General features: G+C 42.6%; 1 protein-coding gene across 1 annotated transcript; it reads left to right on the top strand.

Moving 5' to 3' along the window:
* The first annotated feature begins 1,647 nt into the window (after positions 1–1,647).
* ANXA1 (annexin A1) lies at positions 1,648–23,167 on the top strand. Its single transcript, XM_048504028.1, has 13 exons — positions 1,648–1,753; positions 4,733–4,812; positions 5,426–5,519; positions 5,996–6,090; positions 6,450–6,563; positions 7,872–7,962; positions 8,960–9,039; positions 9,166–9,222; positions 15,938–16,031; positions 16,579–16,674; positions 18,711–18,769; positions 21,804–21,926; positions 22,878–23,167. Exons 2-13 carry the CDS (start codon positions 4,747–4,749, stop codon positions 22,935–22,937), a joined length of 1,029 nt encoding a protein of 342 aa, XP_048359985.1. The 5' UTR covers positions 1,648–1,753; positions 4,733–4,746; the 3' UTR covers positions 22,938–23,167.
* Positions 23,168–25,926: the final 2,759 nt, after the last annotated feature.

The raw sequence follows: 25,926 nt of genomic DNA, 5'->3' as shown, positions 1-25,926 counted from the left end.
TCTCACACCTGACTTCCATATGGAGATGGCGGTGGGGTGAGCCCGGCTGGCTTCACACTTGACCACCATGTGGAGATGGGGTGGGGCAAGCCAGGCTGGCCCTACTCACAACCTCCACATGGAAGTTGGGGGCAGGGCAAGGCCTGCTCACCAGTGCTCAGCTGCATTCCCCAGTCGGGTGTGGTGCAGCTGTGGGGGTGCCATTTTAGCAAGCTATAACCCTACCTTTGATAGTTACATCGCTACAGGCAAGGGCTCAGCCACTGGTATCACTGAGAGGCCAAAAGCTCGCTGTTACCAAAGGTGCTGAAGAAAACTGGGAGAATGCTGCACCGAACAGGGAGGCCTCAAATGGTGAAAAGCACAAATTCAGAAGGTGCTGAAGAAAGCTCTCCAACATTCCCAGGGTAACCAGCCTGCACCCATCCAAAGTTTTTGGGGATAGGCACCTGCATCCTTCTAAATGTATTTATTTAATATATTTATTTAACCATTTAACATGGCAATTTAAGGGTTAAAAACCCACACTGATAATGTTAATCTCTATGGACACACTAAATCATGTGTAACTTGATTCCACATGTTGAGTAATTCATGAGACACACCTGTTGAATCTTCTGTCTTTTTATATTGCTGAGATTAGCTAGGCTTTGAGGATACCATTTTAAAGTGACTTGTTAACCTACTTTTAACAATAGGTTAAAGTACTGCATATTGTTAACAAACAATTTTTGTATTATAGACTTAAATATTTTGACAGAATCTATTTTGGAAGTTGTCTGATTGTACTGGGTCTTTAGATCTTGGCCTGATTTTATTACATATATACACTTATGAACCATTGATATTTAATGTTTAATTAAAAATATATATATGTAGTTTTAGCTGTACAAAAATGATATAGTTAAAATGCATGTTTAATTATTGAGGAAGTGTTTCCCATTTAATTTTCGAACTTCAACAAATTTTTGTTTTGAGCATTTCTAAATTTCAAGTGTTGCCCTTCATTTAGATATAATATATGAAACGGTGGTAGTTGCTTTTAACACCACTGACCATGGAGTGGAGGACTGGTTCATCAGTGGCTACTAGCCATAGTAACAAAAGGGAAGCTCCACATTCAGAGGCAGTAAATCTATGAATACCGATACTAGAAGGAAACATCATTGGAGACCTGGGTCTCTGTGCCATGTTGTTGGCCCTCAATAGTAACTGATTGGCAGCTGTATGAAGAAGTGGAGAGTTTGGATTTATACCCTGCCCTGCCTGAGAGAGTTCTGAAGAACTGTGACTAGCCCAAAGTCACCCAGCAGGCTCCATAATAGCAGTAAGAAAATGACCTTGGTTCATCAGATTAGAGTTCACTGTTCTTAACCACTAGCAGATACTAGACTAGATGGACTATGGGCCTAAACCAACAGGGCTCTTTTTATGTTTTTACATTCTTATCTCCAGTATCACACTCATCGATACTAATCTACCTCCTTCATTCATCAGACTGGGAAGCAGTTGCACTGAAATCCCTTCCTTCATTTCAGTTTTTCCAGTCATGTGGGTGTGTTTTTTGGCTAGATCTCATATGTAGCATTCTACCATAGAGCAACCAATCAGAAGAGTTGCAGGAATAAACTTTGGTTGCTAGGTGTGGCTTCCTGAGAGGACTTTATAAAAATCACATGCCTAAAGTTTTAGCCCTGCAGTCGGTAGTTTGTCAGACCAAACCACAGCCTGTTAACATTCTGAAAAGCAAAAGGTATGATTTTTTTAAAAGCAAAAGCAAAAAGTATTTTTTTCAAAAAGTTTTTCTTCATGCTTGTGGATTGTAGGAAAATGTTGTTGGCATTGTATTTATTGAATGTTACTTACATTATTTCCAAGAACATGTATGTAGGACAATTGTGATTTCTTTCCTAGCAAATGCATTATTGTCTGCAGACTACATTCTTGGCTCACTGGGCTGTGACTGCTAATATTGTGTAACTTGTAAAATATGAAGACTTCTTTATATACCCCCCTTAGTACAGTCTTCTTTATATCTCCCCCTTGTACAGTTTTTAAGGCTTTTGGAACTAAAAAAAGTTTGTGCTTGTGAAAGAGCGGGGAAAGGGTGTTACCATGGAAAAAGCAAATTATTTTAAACCACTAACGAGTGAGTTATAGGGTAAAAAATGTGCCTGCCTTCCTTAAATGGAATTAAGGGAAAAAAGTGGTTATGACCATGCTTAACTGTTTAAGGTTAGGAGTGCTTTCACTTTCTCACCAGCATTAGCTACACATTAAAATATGAGCTTGGAGATTGTAAAGGAACAAATTGCTTACCCTTTAATTAGTTGTTATGTAATTAGCTACTCTAGGTATGAGTGGGAGTTGTAGAATCTCTCTCCTGATATGCTCAGGCTTTCCACAAATGCTTCCAAAGGAGGGGAGACTATTTGTTCATGATCTGTGGTTCTTTTATACTCAAGGACAGGTTTTTCAAGCTTTTGGCACATTGATATTGTTTGCTGGAATTTTGCAGAAGTGCAGAGTGGTGACAAAGTAGCCTTGTGCTTGCTGTGAGAAAGCTTTTACCTGCATGTTGTGATCCTACGCGTACGTGCTTGAGACCACTCCACTGAATACTGTGGGGAATTCTTTTGTGTAAACATGCTGGTGAAAGAACCAAAACGCATGCTTACACAGGCCTGTAGCTGAAGCATTATGGTCCACTTATACAAAAACAGAAATCCTTCTTATGTATTTATACAAGCATATTGCATGATATGACAGATTTACATTGTCCAGGAAAACAACTGTGCAATCATCCATTCCAAAAACAATGGCTTTGAAGGTCTGTGTTTCATGGAATATCCAGTGAAATTTATCAGTTTGCTGTTAGATGCATTGTGGAAACTGTAAAATATCTTCAAAAATACAGCATCCCAAGCATCCTTAAGTGAGCTGTGGATAGAAGATTTTAAGTATTTATCCATGACCAATCCCTGAACACTTCGTATTCATTTCACGAGACCTTCACAACTGCTGGAGTAATTTCCTGCCCCCTTACTCTTGCTCCTAAGTCACTGCTCCAGTAAGGGCAGGGGAAATTTGGGCTGCCAACTCCAGCTTGGGAATTTCTTGGAGATTTGGGGTTTGAACCTTAAGAAGGGATGAATGTCAGTTGGGTAAAATGCCATAGAATCCACCTCCAATGGGCCATTTTTCCCAGGGGAATATTTTGCTATCTGATGATCAGCTGTAATTTTGGGGCTCTCCAGGCACCATCTGGAGTTGGCATCCCCAGGAGGAGTAAATTGGATTTGAATGCCCTGCATCAGGTGAACACTGCCTTTCTATCTACTTCCACATTAGGCCAGTGTCCTTAGAGGAGGGAGGGGTTTTTTTTGTTTGAAGAGCAAAATAGTATAATTGTGAAAACCCTGAGTAATATGTCTGTTGAAAGGAAACTTATCTAAACTAACACATGAGGACTAGTTGGGAATATCTTGAGACTTCAAACTCTGTTGTTGACTGTAGGCTGGGCGTGGTAGTGATGCTGTCAAACCTTTCCTCATACTACTTGGCTATACTGAGGTCTAAGCCAAGGTAGAGCTGATCATACAGGAAGCTGTAGGACACTATCTCCATATCTCACAGTAGCATGTGAATATGCACTGAAAAAATGGAAAGGAAGCCATTCTGTAGAATGCCAGTATCTCAGTAGCACTAGAACATCCCAACTATTTGGGGTATTGAAGTGCAAACCTCAGTGTAAAAAAAAGATGGATAAGGAAAGGGATGCTAGACATTTATAGCATTGTGCATGAGTAGAGAAAATGAATAGAGCCAGCTCCCCAATGCCTCATAATACTGGAACTCAGGAGTACCCAATGAAATTGTTGTCAGATAGTTCAGAACAGACAAAAGAAAGTACTTATTTACTTCACAAAGAATTTAACTGTGGGATTCACTGCCAGTGGATGTAGGGATGGCTGCAAGCATAGACAGCTTTAAAAGGAAGCAAGACAAACTCAAGGAGGAGAGGTCCATCAATGGCTGATGGACGAAATAGTGACTGAAGAGCACCCCTATCTACAGAGGCAGCCAACCTCTGAATACTTGTGCTGGGAGGCAGCGGGCGGGGGGGCTCAGCCTTTGAGCCCTGTTCATTTGGCATTGCAAGGCAGCTGATTGGCTGCTGTTTGGAACTGGATACTGGACTTAATGGACCATTGGTCCAATCCTGCAGTCTTTACTTATGTTCATATGTTCTTAAGACATCAGTGCAAATTTCATCTCAGCCTCACCTTGTGGTTTTGACTTGAGCAATCTTTCAGTCTTAATTCTTCCTCATGGAATGTATGACCATGTTATTTTTCTGCTAGTTCCCACATCCATTAGGTATCTGGGGGAATGGAACCACTAGGTAAGAAGTAAAGATACACCTAAATAGTGAGATGTTAGTGTTTCTCCTTGCTCAGATCAGCACTGTCCAATTGGCAGCCTACAGGTCACATCTAGCTCTGCCACTGCCTGCTTCCCCTACAGTTGTAATTCTGGCTTGGCAACATGCAGTATGTGAGAAAACTGCTTCTGATGTAGCAGATGACCTCTGAGTATAAAATGAAGATGTGCTTGTTGTATGTGTTCTCTTATTTCACTACTCTCAGGATGGTATGAAGGTATCAAACATAAGTGGTCTGTAGACAGTAAGAAATAAGTTTTATAAATATAATTCTTTTTTTTCTTTTAGAAACGTGAATCAACATGGCTTTTGTATCAGAAATGCTGAAGAAAGCCCATTTCATGGAAGATTGTGAATCACAATCTGTTGTAAGAGATTCCAAACTGAATAAAATGCAAATGATACAAAACAGTTTAGAAATTATCATTAAATAGCACTCGCAGAACATTTATGCTGCATGTCAACTAATGTTGATTGGAACCTAGTGCTGATAATTCTTATCATTCTTACTTGAATTGATCTAAGAATAAATGATAGTATGCTGTATTAAAATATCCACACACCTTGATGAATGAATGGTGAGAAATCTGATTATTCCAGCAAATGGTAGCTTCAGAGCTACTCACTGATCCCTCGTCAGCCGCTTGATTCTCATCATTTGGAGAGCACAAAGGGCAAGACTCTTTGAATTCACCTTCCATTCATTTCAGCTGAGTTTATGTGAGAAAACTGATTCTGCTGAATTAAGTAACTGCCATTCTTTTTGTTACTAGTGGAGTCAGTCTCATAACTGAATTGGCACAATTACCCACACTTCAATTAATGACTGCAAATAGCTCTTTATATTCTAATAGAGTCTATTGTTTATTTTAAACCTTAAGAAAATTAAATTCACCTTGTGGGTTTAAATATAACTGAACTTAAATCTCTAAGATGGAAATGAAGAATATATAAATAAATATAAATTTAATGTTCTTTTAGAAAAGTGCGAAAGGTGGTCCAGCAGTCCATGCCTACCCAAACTTCAATCCTTCTTCTGATGCTGCAGCACTGGACAAAGCCATGACTGTTAAAGGTAAGAAGGATGTTTTTGTAAGAAAGGTTTAGATGGATGTTTTTTAGATGGTATTAAAACATCCAAAACATCTTGCTTCGGATGTGGTTCAGCCTGTGAGTACATGTGTGCATTACTTGCTTAAATGAACATTCCCATAACATTTTTCCTGCATGTAGAGCATGAACACATCAGGGAGGCAATTAAACATTTTGAAATTTTAGTGTGAGATGGCTGCAAAGCTACTTAGCTAATTAGACCACTTGAATGTTAACATACTGGAGGGCTACTTCAACATATAAATGAAAAGTGAAACATGGAATACTTATAAATTGTTGAAGGAGGGATTTTATCACACTCAAAACAATGAAAAATTCTAGACCCAGTCTTTCATTGATATCAGTAAACTGCTTTGATAAAAAAAATAATATTTTGCATACTGGCTCCTGAAAAATGGAATGATTCTACATGTTCTTACCCAAAATTGTACTTTTCAGGAGTTGATGAAAAAACCATCATTGATCTCCTTGTCCCAAGAACCAATGCCCAGCGCCAGCAGATCAAAGAGGCCTACCAGCAGTTAAAGGGAAAGGTACAGTATCTATGAAAAGAAGAGCCTTAGCAATGAATTTTGTATTGGGTGTTATCTGTATCTGAGACAATAAGGCTGAAACAAAGAAAAACAGGTAGAAGAAATATAGGCAGTCACCAGGCTTTAAGAGGCTAGGGTGTGTTTGGTTTCCTTCACAACAGCATGAGCAAATTTGATGTAGTTTAGTGGACAAAAACAGACTGAGCAAACCGTGTTTATAAGAATGTTATTCCTGTGGGATGGAAATCATCATACATAATTAGACAGTAGATTCAAGTAGGAAATTGATTCAAATGCTATTTAAGAATCTGATTATTTCTTTCAATTGCCATTTTACACTATGCTACTTTCCTCTGCAGCCTCTGGAAGAAGGTCTGAAAAAGGCACTCAAAGGCAACTTAGAAGAAGTTGTTCTGGCAATGCTGAAGACTCCAGCCCAGTATAAGGCTGAGGAGCTCAGGTTTGCTATGAAGGTATGTGTGAAGGCAGGGTTTGGGTGACCACTGTACTTGGAGGGGAGTTGTTCCTCTAGACTAATGACTCAAAAGCAAATCCTGTGAATACTCTCCAATGTCATGCTGGCTGAAAAGGCAGAGCATTAAGTAGGCTGGGAGCATTAAGTGTGGATCAAATCAGCTGAAATCAGAATCCTATGTGTACATATTATGTACTTTATCAACTGGATCCCGTACAAGGGCAGTTTTTGCCACAGGGTAAGCAGGGCAGCTGTCCCATCCCTGAGCTGTGGGGACCTCCCGATAGCCTAGCTGGCCTAGATGCTGTCCCAGCATCAGCAGCCATGGTGTCACCAGTGACCCTGACTGTTCTGCCAACAGCTGCCTAAGGGCCAAACTAGATGTGAAAGCATCCTTGAGGCCACCACACGGACATCACCACAGTGCAACACTCTTGTTACCCTCACTGTTTCATGATGCAGGTGATGTGTGTGGCACTTGATAGGGTGTTGCGGGGGGTGGGGAATACAAGAGTTCTGCTCTGGGCCTGATCACCAGTGTGGTGTAGTGGTTAAGAGCGGGTGGGCTCTAATCTGGAGAACCGGATTTGATTCCCCACTCCTTCACATGAGCGGCAGACTCTTACCTGGAGAACTAGATTTGTTTCCCCACTCCTCCACATCAGGCCTGCTGGGTTACATCACAGTTCGTTCACAGTTCTCTCAGAACTCTCTCAGCCCCATCTAGCTCACAAGTTGTCTGTTGTGCAGAGAGGAAGGGAAAGGAGAGAAAGGTGAGGTATAAATCCAAAAACCACCACCTCCTCCTCCTTCATTTTAAATTACTTTAAAATGGCAGCAGAATTATTACAGCAGCCACAAGGTCACCATCACATCTAGTTTGGTCCTGAGTCTCAGGCAGATCATAAGGGACCATAAGCCATCTGCAGACTTGGTGGTGGCCAAGACAGCCTTTGAGAAAAGCCTCGGCAACCTAATGGAAGGAAGAAGGCATGGTACCTGCTGGCTATAAGCAACTCTCATCCACCTGCCACTTGGGGCAGCTCTCAATTGCTTTGCCTGGCTGCCAATTTCCCTTGGGCTTATGTCACTCCAGGCTTGCATCTTCTACCCAGTGTGCAGTGGCAGCTCCAGGACAGCAGCAGCAGATTGTACCCACCTGTGCCTGCTCCTTCAGATATGAATTTTGATAAAAAGAGGGAGCCTTCCTTTGGCCAGGGCTTCTGAATCTTAGCCTGCTGCTGTGCCCATATGATTTTTTTGGCCTCATTTCCTAGCTGAAATTAACTGTTGTATTTTCATACAGGGGCTTGGAACGGATGAAGACATTTTAATTGAAATATTGGCAACAAGCAACAACAAGGAAATCAGAGAATTCTGCACAGCATATGGAGAAAGTAATTTTCCTGCAGTTTTGAAACTTAAAGAACTGTTGCAGGAGGGAGAGTTCTGCTGACCTACTCTGTTTCTTAATACCTTTTAATCAGAAAAGTTCATGTCTTGTCCTGAGATTCAAGAAACCTGTAAGCAGTGGTGGGATTCAAACAATTTAACAACTGGTTGTTTACAGGCACCATTTTAACAACCGGTTCTGCCGAAGTGGTGCAAACCTGCTAAATCCTACCACGGCTTGTAAGTATCTTGTTAGTGTAGTTTATAGAATGCCCAGAGGACAACTTTGCCATCCTTTAGATATGACCCATGTACAGCAATTGTTTAGCTGTGCTAGGCTGAACTGCTTTTCCCTCAGCACCTGTGGACTCATGATCTGGGACTTAAATTCATCAAACTGTTTCTATTTCTCAAAGGCTATGTAGCCACTCTGGGTTCTGTAATTTGCTTCTGGTGTACCACCTGCATATCAAGTTTAATGCTAAGAATGCAAACTACGACAATTGGAACACGAGAAAAAAATACACTGTGCGTGTATGTATGGCTGCAAGTGGTCATAGTCTTTCAGAGAGGCTGCAGAGCACATGATTTGAATGCAGAAGGTCTCAGGTTCAGTCCCTAGTATTGCCACTTAAATTCATCTCAGATAACTACTGTGGGGAAATAACTCTCCCAGTCTGAGACCTTAGAGCATCACCACCTGTACTGAACTAGATGGATCAATGGGCTGAGTCATCCCAAGGCAGTTTCTTTAGTTTCTAGTTGAACTGCTGTAGTGCCAGGAATGCATTTTCTTCCCAAATATTCAGTTTTCTCATTAAGTCTCTCCCTCCCTCTCTGGGGGTATGCTGGGAGATTCTCAATTTGGTATGAATGATGAACACATTATTTCAAAAGGGGCATTTTCTCAAGCTACATAGGCAATAAAAAGGTCAACTGTTTGAGAAATTCAGTATGATTTTTGAGGCAATATGATTCAAGTGATTGTTCATTTGTTTGCAGTGTATAAGAGAGATCTTGCCAAAGACATTGTCTCAGATACATCTGGACACTTTCAGAAAGCCTTGCTTGCCCTGCTAAAGGTATGCAGTTTTCAACAAAACTTGCTATATTAAAATTGGAAAAAAAAGTTCTTTCTTCTCTTCCAACTGATATTCCAAGAGTGTGGTTTATAAAGAAGTTAACAGGTGATATTTAACTTTTTCCAGGCAGACCGTGATGAAAATCCTCATGTGAATGATGAGTTGGCAGATAATGATGCACGGGTAAGAACGGGCTTGTGTTTTGAGTAATTGAATGGGGGAGGCAAACACCCATGATTTCACTCTCCCAAAGGAGGAAGAATGGATACTGGATATTGATTTTTCTCAGGGGTATGCTGCAATATTTGTTATGTGAGTTTATTGGTATAAGTTGCCTCAATAGCTTTGGATGGTAGTGGTTTGAGGGAACAGGGACATGGAAATACTCTGCTCTTTCATTTGTTTCAAACATGGAAAACTCAAAGGTGGGTTGGATTCTGTGACATTGTCTGGGACTTTGGTTCAGGAAAAAGCCCAAGACAGGCTATTTTTGCCTGTTGCAGAACACAGCACGAAAAGCATCACTGCTTTTCCTATTCCTGAGTTCTGTCATCAAAGTTTTACCTACAAACTGATTGTGCTACAATATACCCTTCTTCCAGGGATGCTATTTTGCTCAATTGTTGTGAGAAGGGGTCCTTTCCCCTTGTGTTCTAATGAACAGATGTATGGAGGCATGCTGGCAACCTTACATGGGAAGTTTCAGCTGCCACTTCTGCCTGTCATTAAACTGAATGTTGAAGCTTCTCTAATCCAGATCTATACAGTGTCCTTTCTAGTTATGAATGATACTTAATTGGAGAGGATTGTATTTATGGAATTCCTATTATTTAACTGTTGAAAGGTCTTTTTTGAAATTCTTTAAAAAGTGGATTGACAGTCAGAGATCAAATATGATGTGAAAAAAACTAATTAAATGTATGTTAGAAATGGTGATCTGGTTGAAAAGTAGGTCATAAATACATCAAATTCACATACAGCATGTCTGAAATCTTGAAAACCCATATGTTTCAGTAGCAAGCTAGAGATCCTTTATTCACACACATCCACACACAAAGCTTTCATGGTTTTAAACATAATTATTTTATCTGCATGTCTGGTTAATGACTGCATTAATAAATTGAAACTAAACTAATATATAGATGCTCCTTACATAAACATTCAATTCTTTGGTCAAAACCAGTAGTTTTTGAATTGATAATGAAGTTGAAGAAAAAAATCCAGATCTGTATTCTGTAATATCACTGAGTAGCAGTAAAGCCCATTGTACAAACAAATACAAAGAGCTCTAGAATGGTTGGTGGGTTAATGGCACCCACCAAAGGGGCAAACCCGCCTCCCTTTCCTCCCTGCTTGGTCCTACAATTTACCTCAGATAACGAAAACTTTATGAAATTAAAATAAAGCTTGCATTCAGATTTCATCCCCCCCCCAACAAATAGACAGGCTTCCTAAATTTGCAAACAGGCTCCCCTTTTTCAGATTCCCCCTCCTCCTCAAATTTTTCCTCCTCATATTCCCCTTCCCCACAGACAGGCATCCATAATTTTGCAAATGTGCTCTCCTTTTTTATATTCCCCCCCCCCCACAAACAGGCATCCATAACTTGCAAACGGGCTGTCCTTTCTTAGATTCCCCCTCCCCCCACACAGACTAGCTTCCATGACTTTGCGAATGGGCTCTTGTTTCTCAGATTCCCTCTCTCCCACACAAACAGGCATCCATAACTTTGCAAATGGGCTGTCCTTTCTTAGATCGCCCTTTCACCCCACATGTACACAGGGTCCCGTAACTTTGCAAACAGGCTCTTCCTGCTCAGCTGTGGCTTGACAGAGTTTATCCTGTGTTCCTGGAAAGGAGGTCCTTCAAAGTTCACCACAGAAGCCTAGTTCTGGTAGGGAGAAGCACGCTGAAGGAGGGGGTGTGGCTTTCTATGGTAAGGGCTGCTGTGAAGTGCAGTCCTTGCCCCTCTGGGAGCTGGAATATGGGCCCAAACCCCACAAATGTGTTTTGTAAGCCCCTTGTTAGCCAAAGCAACTTTGGAGGGGATGACTTGAGAAGAGTCTTAATGAGGAGGCCATAGGAAAGATAGGAGAGCCAGCATGGTATAGTAGTTAAGAGCAGCGGATTCTAATTTGGAGAACTGGTTTTTGCTTCCCCACTTAAGTGGTGGACTCTAATCTGGTGAACTGAGTTTGTTTCCCCACTCCTACACATGAAGCTGGCTGGGATAGTCACAGTTCTCTCAAGACTCTCTCAGCCCAACCTACCTCACAAGGTGTCTGTTGTGGGGAGGGGAATGGAAGGTGATTGTAAGCTTTGAGTGTCCTTAAAAAGGTGGAGAAAATGAGATATAAAAACAACCTTTTCTTCCATTGACAATTTTTATACTCCAAAGCACTTCTTTTACTTCTTTTCTCTTGTGGAATTCAATGGGAAAGAACCTGGGCCGAAAAAATGGCAAGCAAGGAAAGGGTTAAACATCTCATATTCTTCTGATTGTTCTACTCTCAAAGTCATCTCCTCATGAAGTGGCTTTTCTTGACAAAAAGTCAGCTTCTACATTAATCACAATCACAACTGTGAAAATATGAAACAGCAGGAAATTTTCTTCTGTACTTCAGGGGCATTTGCTTTGTTTGTTCCATGTAGATTGGAGCAGAGAAACAAGAACTAATAGTCAAAGATAAAAGGCTCAATTTCTGGGTGAAATTACTGTTTTCATTTTATATTGATGAAAATCTGATCTGTAAATAAGGACTGTTGCTATAATGGATTACAACACATTAAAAGTTGCGTATCAGCAGCTGTGAAAATACAGATGGGCAGCCTTGTTACTCTAAATAGGCTAGGGAAATTAGCTTTGAAGACAAAGTGAGAGAGCGTAACTGACATCTATAAGCTGAGTATATAGAGGTAATCTTGGGTGAAAGCTCTCTAATGAGCAGATACTTGTATAATTAATAATTGAGTTTTATCAATAAAAATAATGAAAAACCAAATTATATATATTTAATCATGGATACATACACACACTAGGCATACAACAGTGAACTGGACAAAAGGAAGGAAGGAAGTGGGACAGAGATTCAGGGTTGGGTGATAGTTAGCAGACTTGCAGAGGGGACATCCAATGAAAGCAGCGTTGAAAAAGGAAAGAAAACAGCCAGCATCTCTCAGAGTAAAAGGCAAGGTGACTCCACAAGTGGGGTGGGGTGGAGAGAGAAGTACAGATCCAAATACACATACAAACAGTGACATGAGGGCTACTATTGATACTTTAAAAAGAATCCTGAGGTGGCATGAGGTAAACTGACAAGCAAGCCAGAGACAAAGAATTGGTTGCTGACCAGGAGTTCAAACAGGAGGAAGAAGAGGTGTGATCACCCATTGGGCCGCCAGAAAATGCTTTCAGTTGCTTTCCCAGACTACACATGTATCATTTTAGATGGTCCTGAATGTTTGTGGACCATTGGGCAAAGATGCAACTTACTGACTGTGATATATGCTTTGAACTATCTTGCTTGTTCTCCTGGAATATGCCTGGAATTCCAAGGGCCAAAATGATGGATGCCTATAAGTGTGGATATTGCCCTAAATTAAAATAAGAAAAATTGGCTTGGAGTGCTGATCTCTTCAGGGTGAACATATGGGGAGCTGCTGACCTCCTTTGCTTAGCTGAGTGTACCTCCCAGGCTATTAAAAAGTACACATGCCCAATCTCCCGCCCCCCCCCCCCCACAAATAGCTTGGCACACAAGGTGGAGTCCAACTTCCCAAAGAAGCATCTATTCTGTATGGAGCAGTGTGCTTTCTCTCCCTCCACCTTAGTATTCCCTGTACCAGTTATGGCACCCTCTAGGGGGACAGGTTCAATCTGACCTCTTACAGCACAATCCTGAGGGGGGGAGGTGTATAGCAGCTGGGCATGGCACGGAAACAGTGGGGTGTGCTTCACCATGCTGAACCCTACTGGCATTTCCTCTCTGTTGGCCTGCCTGCCCAGCCTCCCAGTCGTTCCCTTGCCCAGCCTTCCCTGTCAGTTGGGACTTGGTAGGCAGCACTGTGGCTATGGGTGGATTGGCTCTAGGCACCCTCTTTGACCTCCTCAGCTCCAGGGTCCACCAACGTTAGTGCAATAGTGGCAGCCATGATGCTCTCCCTTGCTCCTCCCAGCTGGACACCTGTTACTGCAGGACTCCCTCTGGATACCCTGCATGCCCTTGGGTGCAGGGTGCCACAGATCTCGCCTTTTCAATCTTGCTCTGGCTCCTTGCTGTCTCTGTCCCATCCCACTGGTGGGTCAGGACCAAGGGTCACTATGTGGTTCTGACTACCATGTATTCAAAGAGGGGACAATGTCTCTCTGGGATTTGCAGGGAGAAAATTGTTGAGTGCCACCCACCTGTTGCTATAACCCCAACTCAACTCCCCTGCCTCCCTCTCTTTTCTTGGCAGGTGCACTGGGCAGGAGAAAGTCGTATCAGGGTGCACAATGCTTCATCCTTTCCTGCCCCCTACCAACTGAGACTTTGGAAATTGTTGTTCAGTGGGAACATGGCAGCCAGGTGGCACCATCCTCCACACATTTGGCAGTAACTTTGCCCAGTGGTTTCAGCTGTGCTGCAGTCTCTAGCAGCTCTGGGAAAAGGGGTTGGCAGATCTGGTGTTCGGGGTTCTGTCCTCTCTGGCTTACCCTTCACTCCCCATGAGTTTTGGCTGTGCAGCTGTAGACACATGAGTAATGAGGGTGGGATAAGTCAGGGCATGTGCCCTGACTGCCACATGACTGGGGTTGCCTCTGGGCACCCCTTTTTAAGCCATGAAGGCTGGGCATTCAAGTGAGGGTGGCTGGCACCACAGCAAGCCTCCGGCAACAAGTGAAGCATATTGGACCATGGAGGGGCCATGGGAACGGGGTGGGTGGGTGGGAAGAGTGTCAAGTGACCCCAGGTGCAAAATCGCTCCCACCCTCCTCCTCCCCTGCGCCAACCCAGCTTGGAAGAGCCGGGTTAGCACGGGGAGGTGCTTAAAGACAGAGCCGGCCTGCTGCCGCAGCTCCTGTCAGAGCCGCCTCCTTCCCTCCCCAGGCCCTCAGGGGTGGGGCTTGGGGGCACTGCTGGCCTGTTGTCGTTGTGCTGCCAGTCTGAGCTGCCCCCGAGCCCTGTTCCTGAGCGTAGGGGAGGGTGTAGGGGGGGGCGCCTGGAGCAGGTGTTGTCCCCAGGCGCCATTTCCCCCAATACACCTCTGGTCCCTTCATGGGGATGGCAGGCTAGGAAGACAGCTAGAGGGTGACCCTCATGCTGGGTGAGGGAGGGAGGGAGGGTACGCTTTGCTGGGTGCTGCTGACCTGGCTGGGGAGGTGCACAAAGAGTGGCTGAGAGCAGAAGGTGAGACTCCAGCAGTGAGGTGTGAAGAAGGCCAGGTGGCGCCTGCTGCTGCTGAACCTTAGGGGAGTCAATCTCCTTCTAGGGGGGATAGTGCTGGTTAATTGGGGCTGGGGGAATGGAGAGGAGAGGCTTCGGTTTCTTTCTGTGCAGGAGTAAGGGCAAGAGCTAGGTGCCCCTCTGCCGGACTCTGTAAAAGAATTTGGTGCATCCCCAAGCAGTGAGGGCAGCATTCTCATCTGCAGCCCACCCCTGTAGTCTTCTGGCTGCTTTCCTGGCTTGGTTCCCCCTTCCAACAATTTGTGGCCTTCTTTCAACTATTGGTGGCCAATGTTGTGGCTCCTGGGACTCAAAGTGACCTTGAGGAGGAAGGTAGAAACATCACCTGGAGTGGCCCCAGAAACTCCTGGGCCCTGCCCAGCATCCTCAAGCAAGCACCTTCCTAACTTGGGAAATTCTGACATCATGTCCAGATCATGTACATGCAAACAGAGGGAGGGGGAAGGGAATGAATGAGTTTTTATGGAAACAGGAATCTGACTGAGAAGGCTTGCCACAGACCACAAATCCTCCGCTACCTCACACTCCATGATCGAGAAAAAAATGTCTTTTATATCTGCAGTGTCCCCGCACCCAGCCCTAGTAAAATCATTCTATTCCATTGGAGAGGCAGTTGTGAGGTAGTGGCTAGGCTTTCTTTCTTTTCATCTATCTCTCCATATTTTAAATTTATTTCTTTTCATCTTTTCTCCATTTTTCCTTCTTTTTATCCTTTCTTTCATTTCTCTCTCTTGTCTGTCTATCCCATAAAGCTCCCTGGTGCTGCTGTAATTGCCATGCTTCTGGCATGGATGCCAGTTGCATCAGTATATGTGGCGCTTGTGTTAGTGGTGGGGGTCACACAGCTTTTACAGCACTCCCCCCCCCTCCCATGGATGATTGTGCTGGTAATCTTGAAGCAAAGATTAAATCCCTATGGCAGCATATCAAATAGTCTTTCACAAGAGCATACTTCATTTTTAAAAAAATGTTGCTACAACAGATGAGTCATCCTATGAGTCATATATTGGTTATATGAATTTGACTCTTGAGTCACCAAGAAATAAAAAAACCCAGTGTTTGATGGCCATCTTAGCAGTGTTGACTGCAAACACTGGTGTGCAAATGGAGATGTGGGGATGTTGTGCTGTAGAATGGGATCATCTCAGTTTCAAGGAGAACTCAGTTCTTTGGTTTGAATTGCTTGGTCTGAATCTTAGCTTGGATATGATTGAATTATTGCAAGCCACAGCTTCCAGTCTTCCCAACACCTACCTATAATGAGGGTAAGACCAGGAATCCTATGGAATGCTGAAAGGTTCGTTAGATTGTGGAATGCCACGGTAGGGAGAGGAAGGGGCTCGGTTCCCAGTTGGAATGCAGTTGTGCCATTATTTGTCTTTGATTTAATGTAATGTTAATACACAATATTAAGGAACTTTCATGTACATTTATGTGGTTAATTATAACAGGCCTTGTATGATGCTGGAGAGAGAAGAAAAGGAACAGATGTTGATACTTTCATTACAATCCTCACTAAACGCAGTTACCCACATCTCCGAAGAGGTAGGCCAAAAGCAAGCAAGTTTTGTTGGTGAAAATGGTTTTATTTATATATCACATACAAGAGGTGATTAGAAATACAAATACAGTTGCAGAATCTCAACAAGTACTCATCTGGGTAACAGATAAGTCCTTATGTTTAATTACACTAGCTGAAATTTTCAGCCTTCTTAAGAAATTGTGACTGTTCCTCCTGTGGTTCTTATTATGGTTGCCAAACCTCAGCTTGGATTTCCTGGAGTGACAACTGATATCCAGACTAAAGAGATCAGTTCCCCTGGAAGAAATGGCTGTTTTGTAGAGTGGACACTTTGAAAAGTTTTCAGCAGTTTTAAGAACCACAGTAAATCAGAGGAAAGAGTACAAGAGACAATTGACATTTCTTGACTGTCGTTTGCTCCTTCATACCATACAAAACTGGCTATAAATGAATAGCTGCAGTGTACTCTCAGCATTCTGCAGAGGTTGTATGAAATGTATAGTTCATATCTAAGTGCACAGAAAATAAACATGAGACTCAGATTTCCTGGTTTTTATGCTTTGTTTTCAGTTTTTCAAAAATACGCCAAATGTAGCAAACATGACATGAACAAGGTTCTGGACCTGGAACTGAAAGGAGACATTGAGAACTGCCTGACTGCAATTGGTAGGTGACTGAGTTGCATTGTTATTTCTTAAGCCAGTTGCTTTAAGTAAACACAGGATATAACCAGACTCTTCTCACAGTTGTCAGGCTAGTTCCCAAGTGGATTTATGGTAGTTACAATGATGAGAGTGCAGGGAAAGAAAACTCCAGAGATATTGTCAAATATTTTGGAGCTCTGGCAAAATTGTCAAAACAGATTCAACACTGAGGTTCAGTTGAGACATGACACTTGGTCATACGTATTTCCCCCCTCTTGACAGTACTCTCAGGAAATTTTCGCTGACAAAATCTGAGGAGAGATAGACCAATTTAACTTTTCCCCCTCTGGTTATTTTTCCCCACTCAAAATACACCTCAGAAAGCAACAGGATCCCAAATTGTGAGCTCATTTCTGTTTGTACCCAGAAATGTCATGATGATCTAAAAATTCCCTTCCTAAAGAATTGCAGTGCTATTCCCTGACATCCATTTTTGCTACCAAAGGGCAAATAGCTGCAGCAGGGCTTGGAGCCATCTGGTTACCACAGCAAGCAAATTCAATAGGGAACTACCTAGAATGGCATGGGGAAGGAAGGAGATGAAGATATAATGACTAGCATTCACAGACCTCTCTTCATTAATCTGTATGCTGTCTCCTGAAGTGTCTTCCAGTGTAATGGGAGGGAGCGAAACCATGCTGGCAGTGGATTGCTTTAAATCACCTTTGAGTTGTTTTCCCTACTTCTCAAGTGCTTCCAAATGACTATTTAAAGGAAAATACTCATTTAGGAAACAAATAAAAACAAAAAACGACGTAGCAAAATGTCTTACTCATTTTTGCTTCTCTGTACAAAACTATTAATACTTGAAACACTTTACTTTACTTACTGTTCACGCTTTGTTACATGATTTCTGCATAACCTGTAGTTTGCCTTTGATTATTTCCTGCAGTGATTGGATTATGGCTTTGTTTCCACAAGGGATATTTGCTCCAGATTCATTGATGTGGAGAAACAGAGGGAAATACTGCTTTGTTGCTTTCATGGACTTCCAGGGTTTTCCTGGCTTTTCTCCAGTCTTTCCCAAATATAATTTGCTGTAAAGTTCTGATGAAATCTCAGTAAGTCTGGATGGCTGGAATTTGGGTGGAAAAGTATGGATTTTCCTGCCCCCACCCGCATGGCAACCATTTTTCCTGTCACAAGATGGCCATTTCCTCCACAGGCGACTTTCTATTTTTCAGCCAGTTTTTCTGAAATTCCAGCTTTCATTAAAAAAAAATTAGCTCCTTTTTATGGGAAGATGGAAAGGAAAAGCATGTCTCTACAGGAAGTTGGAGACTTGCTTTTTAAAAATGAAAACTGAGGAATTCAGAGTACCTGATAAAAGTATTGCTTTCAGCCCCATCCAAGTGGCTAGGCAGCTGGCTGCGGTCATGCTGCCCCGCAAGAGGCTTCCTAGTGGAGTGGGGTGACAGAAAGCAGCAAATGGCTGGAAGTCAACTAAAGTTGATTCCTGTACCAGTCAAGCCCCCATCAATCCCTTCTGCCCAGTGGTGGAGGCACAGGGATGCTGCCACAGCATTCTACGCCATGTCCCACCACTGGAAAGGGCAGTAGTGGCTGTACGCAGGTGGTTTCACCCTCTCCTGAAGTAAGTGCCCTGTGGAGGACAAATCCACCAGAGCAGCCACATATCACTTCCATGAGTGGATTCAGTCCCCCACTTTGGATGGGGCCAATGATGTAATTCTGTTCAACTGCCAGTTTAAAAAAAAAATCTGAAAAAGCTCTGGTGGTTCAAGGTGGTGGATAGTTGCTGCTGATGGACTGGAGCAGAGAAATGATAGTGAACCCTGACATGTGGACTCTCCACTGCGATTGTGCTGTATCAGCAGCTGTAGCAGCACCACCAGGAAAACCAGACAAGCCTGTCTTTGTGTGAAAAATGCCTACTTGGAGCAACATGCAGTTTTCATTAGCTGAATTTGCTTCTGTTCATATATGTTGTTTCTGTTATGCTATTGTTATTATAAATAAAATTCTGTTGCTTTCCAGTCAAAGTCGCCACAAGCAAACCAGCTTTCTTTGCTGAAAAACTCCACCTAGCAATGAAGGTAAAGTGTATTTTGTGAATGAAGAGATTAGAAGAGGGAACTCTTTATATGCTGCTTTTCCTCATTGCTCAAGGCGGCTTGTGTTTGTGTGTAAAGTGCCATCAAGTCACAGCTGACTTATGGCGACTCCACCAAGGGGTTTCCAAAACAAGTGATTAAGCAGGGGTGGTTTGCCATTGCCTACCTCTGCAGGCTCTCCCATTGCAGTCTCCCTTCCAAGTACTGACCCTGATTAGCTTCCAGGATCTGACAAGATCAGGCTATATCATGCTGCCTTCCCGATTGATTAAGGTGGCTTACAAACTCAAATTTAAAATAGGCAGTAACCTTCCCAGTAGCTCCCACTCTTGAAAAAAGCCTGCAGCCAAACCCTATAAAATCACTGGCAAATAAACTAGCATTGAAGTCATTTCCTAAATGTTTACTTCCCAAGGAGGGGAGGAAGCGGTACAAGGGTGCAGAATGAGACACAGAAAACCCATTGTGTGGATAAAATTTGACCACAGCCGTTTTATTGGTGTACTGGTGAAAGGAAGCAGAGGCACAGCACAGGGGATGAATCCAGCACTGGGCAGCATGTCTGCTGTCCCCCAGTAATAACTTTACGCCAGCCCGATGCATGGAGGAAAACACTAACGCCCACTGCAGCAAGATAGTGGGAGCCATCTGGGCGCTGGTCTCTGGATGAAGTCACCTTGCTGCCAGGGGACCCAAGCCACCAGCAGCCTGGGCATGTGGTTCACAGGCTCGCTCCATCCCCCAGATCTCTTATGGAGGCCCCCACAAAATGGGGAGGGCTGGCATGCAGGGTCCTCTTCCCCTGGACGGATTAGTCCCCATGCGCAACCTGCCAGGCTGTGACAGATGAAATGCTAATAACAACAACAGTCACCATAATCCAAATGCCAACAACAAAAAAGCTCAGACCCATGCGGGAGGGCAGGCGGGAAAAGCCGTTGGTGCAGCTGGGTGGCCCAGCCCCACGCTGGGCTGGATGCCAGTGCTGAGCGTGCAACTCTCCCTGCCCTACCCTCAGGCAGCAACGGCGGCCTCAGTTGCTCTTTCTAGAGAGTCTTCCTCAGGGTTTCAGGGGGCCAGTTCCATACAGTGGTAACTAAAATGGAAAAGATGCAGGCTCTTGATTCTACCAGACAGGCCACCTAAGTGGGTGAACAGATAGCAGGGAGCAATCTGAAGCCTTTAGTTGTTGCAAGAGACCCAATAGGGAAAAGATGATACTTTGGACATGTGGATCCTAGGTTGTAAAAGGCTCTAAAGAGCATAATCAGTATCTTTAACTGGTCTTGAAAACAAACTAGCCAGCCCATATAGCTGTTTTTAAATAGGTGAAATATGTTCCTGTTGACTCAACCCAATGACAGAGTTAGATTTTATCTCTTTATGCATGCATGGAAGATTCCCCTAGGCTTCAGATGAACTGCAAAACATAAAAATAAACCAAAGAACCTCTTCTGGAAGTTGTTGCATATATATGATACCATTCAATAGGGCATATAAGATACCATAGAAAATTTGGGAGGAGCCTGGGGAAGATGCAGTTTAGGGTTGATAGGGATCTCAACAGAGGTTTAGTGCCATAGAGTACACCCTCTGAAGCTGTAATTTTCAGCAGGAGAACAGATCTCTGTCATTTGGAGATGAATTATAATTTTGGGGAAATGCAGATCTCACCTGGAAGGCAGCAGTTCCACTGAACAAAATTGACGCCTTTCTTGCTGAGAAGACCTCCTTCCATCTTAGGTATCTTTTTTTCTAAGCGAAGCCTTCCTAGACTGGAGGAAGTTCCTCTAGCCTAAGTCAGGTTACAAGCCAGCTGTTAGAACTCAAAGTGAGATATTTTGTTCAAATATTAGAATTCCTACAGTCTCATTACAGAAATCCTAAGCAGGTGTATTACAGTCTACCTACACAAGACATTTTTTGAATGGGTTAAAGTCCTTAGATCTGACTCACATTCCCCACAGTATGGATGTCAGCCTCCAGGTAGGACTTGGGAATCCTTTGGAATTACAACTGATTTCCAGACTATACAGATCAGGTTTTTTTGTTGAGAAAATGGTTTCTTTGGATTCTATGGCATTGCACCCCACTGACGTACCTGTCCTCCCCAGACTCCATCCCCAAATTTTCAGGAATTTCCCAATCTGGATCTGGCTACCCTATCTCCCCGCTTCATTCCCTACATTCCCCAGGGAGACCTGGTAACCTTACCCCCAGCCAGATAACAGGTGCAGGAAACATCACTTCTGAAACCTGCAGGAACCCAATTTGGCTCGGGACCACAGCATGGGGGAAGGGATGCTTCCTGCCATTGCTGTGTGGTTGCAGGAAAAATGGGTCAGGAGTCATTTAAAAATGCATAGGAAGGAAATTCCATTTTATTCTATGAGGCTTACTTCCAGGCAAGTCTTTTTAGGATTTCAGTCTGTGACTTGGTCTGTACTGTCACGTGATTTGCTGAATATGTGGATCATCCATCAACATGAACTATTTTGTTCTTCCCACATGCATAAACACCTGTACTCCCTAACAGTGAGCTCTTATTTGGTTGCATCTCTTAATAAAGGCAAGCATGCTGTCCCTAGTATTTAAAGCTGGACAGTTCATAGTGCTTGATGTTTCTTATCTTACCAAACCTCATGGGGTCACACCTAATAGTGCAATCCTAAACGGAGTCACACCCTTTGTACCTGTGTTTAGGATTGCACTATAAGCTCCAATAGAACTTTTACTAAAGCAGACAGAATTTCAGAGTGTTATTTAAGCTAAATTTAAACAGACAGAAGAGGATATGTAAAATCATATGTTTCCCTTCTATCTTTGATACCCATTATGTCCTTTGTCCTCTTGATACTGCTATTACCTAACCACTGAAAAGCCAGTAAGAACCACTGTAAGAACAGTAATTAACAACCCTGAAAATTCAGAATTTTAGATGAGAAAGAACGCTGTTGACATAAAGTTAAGCTGTATCATGAAGGCCTAGATAATATACTCTTTTTTTTCCTAACAGGGTTCTGGAACTCGCACCAGAACTCTGAACAGGATCATGGTATCACGTTCTGAGATTGACCTGAATGAGATCAAATACTGGTACAAGGAGCAGTATAAGATAACCCTACGCCAGGCTATTTTGGTATGTAATTTGTCTTAAATAGTTGTGATTATAAGTATGCCACAAACTTGGCTAGAAGTTTGTTCTCTCTGTTGTTATATTTGTTTCTTAGCTGCTCAGTAATGAGATGGAGAACTTTAAAGATCCTGCAGCAGAAGTATCTCTTCGTTGGCTATAACCTTACAAAAATCAAAATGATACACTGAAAATGTTTTAAAATGGCTATATTACCTTGTTTTTGAAACTCTCACAGTCTGTACTACTTTTTAGGATTGCTAACAGATCTTTAGGGAAAAACCTTCCTTGTTCTTTAAACAGAAGCTTAATTTATGATAATGGGGAACTGACATGTTTCATGAGATGGAGACAAACAACATTACCTAGTAAACGCCATCCCGTCAAGCCTCTGTTAAATGAACAGGACATTTTGTCTCCAGGTAGCCCTAGCTGTTAATCAAAACAGATCTCTACAGAGACATTTGAATGGGTCCCTTATTGAGCAAGTTAATGGAAGGTTTTTAGAGCTTGATAGCCATCTCTCAACAGAATTAAGCTATAAGTTTCCTAAAGCTTGAAGAATGCTCAGTTATACTCACTAAAATCACAGAATTCAGAAGTATATTTCCACTAACCCAGGGACCTTAGCTTTCCTTAGCTTGATGGATGTAGTCAAAGTCAAAGAAATAAGGACCAAATGAATTGGATTTAACAAGATTTTGGCTGGTGTCCTTTTTCAGCCCCCCAAAAGGCTATGCTGAGAATCATGGGACCTGCACATACAGCAGGCCTAGGGCTTGGGAGCTATAGTATGGAGGTGAATCGGGTGAGACTGAGTGAAAAAACTTGCTGGATCCCACCCAATGTATTGCTATTTGGGTGTAAATTTCATTTATACAGTGTCGGCCAATGAGGAACTTTCAATTTGGGTGGTTATTTAAACATGACATTACTCTTTTGCTGTTCTGTATACAGGATGAAACGAAAGGAGACTATGAAACCATTCTCGTGGCTCTGTGTCATGAGGACTACTGAGCACTATATCCTTCCAGTACTCTCCTGCTTCTATGTACTTTTTAAAAGCTCAAGCTCTTGCATACCTTTTTTAAAGCGTGACTTGCTTTTTTGTTCGTGTTTATCTGAAGCCCAAAAGTATGTTAAGAACTCATATATCTGCTTTTGTTGGGTTAACCAGTGCAAAAGGTACAGAATCTGCCTGAGCTGCTGAAAGTGACCTTCCAAATAAAAATAAACTGTGATCTACACTGCTGACTTATTTTTCTCTCTAAACACTTCAATCTTGTGCGTGTTGTGCTTTCTTTAAGCACTTAGAGTTGAAATGCTAAAATTCTCCTCCTGGATTTCCTCAATCACCTACACATTTCAAGATAATCTTTGCCCAAACTGAGCTGTTTTACTCCAGCTGTACCCCATACTTATTTACGTCTGTGCAGAATGTCCCTGCATCAGCAGTAAGGTCTTTCCCAAATATTTATCATTGTGAACTGCAATTTAGCTTTAGCTATATACTGTCAGCTGTGTTCATTCTTTTTTTTCTTTTTTTTTTTGCAAAATTTAATTCAGCCAGGATTTGGGGAATGCAAGCATGGTTGGGTTTTTCATTGTACAGGAAATGAAAACTATCCCTCTCACAGCAAACAAGATGAGTGCTGCAACATGACTGTCCATCTGATTTCTACATCTGAGTAACTGCTGGAGCCATCCATAAGCAACTGATAGCTTAGGTTTGTTTCAGCTGAAGCTGGGCTCAGCAAAATCCCAGAAAGCAGAGCTGCCAGCTTTGCAGTGGAAAATGTACTGGTTTCATTTGACTCCATCACCACGATATGATAGGTCTCCTCCTAGTATGTTTCTGGAGTAAATAACTCAAAAGCTTTGTATTGTTCACATTTTGATTTACACTGTTTCTGTCCCATATAATAATTCCACACTATCAGGAGCCCAAATGCTCTGAAAACTTCTGAGCTGTGGGGATATCTTCGACAGAGAAGCCTTTCCATTTTTATATACATTTGCCAATGCTAAGCTATTGACAAGATTACTTCATTCTTAAAGCTGGGGCTAGGAGCTGGCCTTGAGTCAATAGGAAATCTGCTGGTATGACCTACTATGCAGATGTCAGTAAACATGGGTTTAGAATGGGGGGAAAACACTTTTTTTTGGGGGGGGGGGTGCACTTTGCACAGATCCTGCCCTTAAAATGTGTCTGCCCCATGTTATTTTCCCCAAACTGTTTTTTTTAAGAATCACGTTATTCACGAGTATTTTGAAAAATCCCGGATTGCAGCTGCTTTCGAGCGCTTGCGAACATACTAGCATCAATCTGGATTTTGCAACCGAAGCAAATTCAGCTTCCATGCTATTATTTTGCTCTAGCCAGAAGGAGTGACTGGTGATTGGTCAAGGAAGCCTCTTATACACCAAATCAGGTTTGCTCATTATTCTGAGCAATTCTGCTATTGCCAATGAGAGTGGTTCAGTTGTCGCCTTTTTGATTTTCTAGCCTATTTTCCCTTGCCTTGCTTTATTCCCTTGACTTGTTTCACCTCTGCTTTCAGTTTGGTGGGCCTAGGCCTGACACTCATAATTTCTAATTTTATTTAAAAGAGATCAATACTGTCTCTCAAGCAAAGGGCCAAAAAAACCAAAATGAATTTCAACAGAGATAAATGTAAGATACTACACTTAGGCAGAAAAAAAAATGAAATGCACAGATATAGGATGGGTGACACCTGGCTTGAAAACATTACATGTGAAAGGGATCTGGGAGTCTTAGTAGACCACAAACTGAACATGAGTCAGTAGTGTGTTGCGGTGGCCAAGAAAGCCAATGCGATTCTGGGCTATATCAATAGGAGTATAGTGTCTAGATCAAGGGATGCAATTGTACCTCTTTATTCTGCATTGATTAGACCTCACCTGGAATATTGTGTGCAGTTCTGAGCACCACAATTCAAGGAGGATACTAACAAGCTGGAATGGGTTGCCTAGAGGAGGGCAACCGAAATCATAAAAGGTCTGGAATCCATGCCCTATGAGGAGAGACTTAGGGAGCTGGGTATGTTTAGTTTGGTGAAGAGAAGGTTAAGAGATGACATGATAGCCATGTTTAGATATTTGAAGGGATGTCATGGTGAGGGAGCAAGCTTGTTTTCTGCTGCTCCAGAGACTAGACCATGAGTAATGGGTTCAAGATGAAGGAAAAGAGATTCCACCTAAACCTCAAGAAAAAGCTTCCTGACAGTAAGGGCTGTTCAACAGTGGAAAGTACTACCTATGAGTGTGGTGGAGTCTCCTTCTTTGGAGGTCTTTAAACAGAGGCTGGAGGGCCATCTGTCAGGAGTGCTTTGATTATGTGCAGAGGGTTGGACTTGATGGCCCTTTGGGTCTCTTCCAACTTTGTGATGCTATGATTCTAAAGGGCTCCGGCCAATATAGGTCAGGTGATATACCAGACTGATCTTGGCCACTGACTTAGGATGCCAGAGGGCTCTGCACACCAACACTGACATGAATTCTCTGATTGTTTTATATAGCTTTTGCCTCTGTTTTCATGCAACCTACCCCACCCCGCACACTGTAACTGGGATTATAGCTGTCTCTGTAGAGAAAGGCTTGGTACATAGGAAAAGAAAAACTTCAAACATGAAAATAGGCTAACGATTTGATAGTCTAACATAACATGGAGAGTTATTGCTGTTGAAATTATTTTTATGTTTTTGTTCACCCTATCTTACAGAGCTGTTGTTTTTATAGAACTAAGGTTGAGGGATCATAAATAGAAGGCAGCTCCATACCAGCTTCTGTTGAACTTTGAGACCTGGAAGATGGTTCAAAGAGAATAACCAAGGATGTATAATTATACTGTGCTATGATCACACCAGACAGATTCAGGGACTGGGCATTAAAAAAAATCTGTCAGAACTGGACTAAATGGTCTAGAAGTTGTAAAAAGCTGAGGTGCTGAAGGGGTGCGGGGGAGCAACATTACAGAAGCCCCTCA

This window comes from Sphaerodactylus townsendi, linkage group LG07 (assembly GCF_021028975.2).
Source record: "Sphaerodactylus townsendi isolate TG3544 linkage group LG07, MPM_Stown_v2.3, whole genome shotgun sequence".
Taxonomy (NCBI): domain Eukaryota; kingdom Metazoa; phylum Chordata; class Lepidosauria; order Squamata; family Sphaerodactylidae; genus Sphaerodactylus; species Sphaerodactylus townsendi.
Note: the sequence above shows the minus strand (reverse complement) of the source record. Positions and strands in the feature narration are given on the sequence as shown.

Bases quoted from the DNA above. Each gene is read 5' to 3' on its own strand.
- ANXA1 (XM_048504028.1), top strand. From the start codon at position 4,747: ATGGCTTTTGTATCAGAAATGCTGAAGAAAGCCCATTTCATGGAAGAT. The intron at 6,091-6,449 runs GTACAGTATCTA...TTTCCTCTGCAG, and splicing joins ACCAGCAGTTAAAGGGAAAG to CCTCTGGAAGAAGGTCTGAA. The intron at 9,040-9,165 runs GTATGCAGTTTT...AACTTTTTCCAG, and splicing joins CCTTGCTTGCCCTGCTAAAG to GCAGACCGTGATGAAAATCC.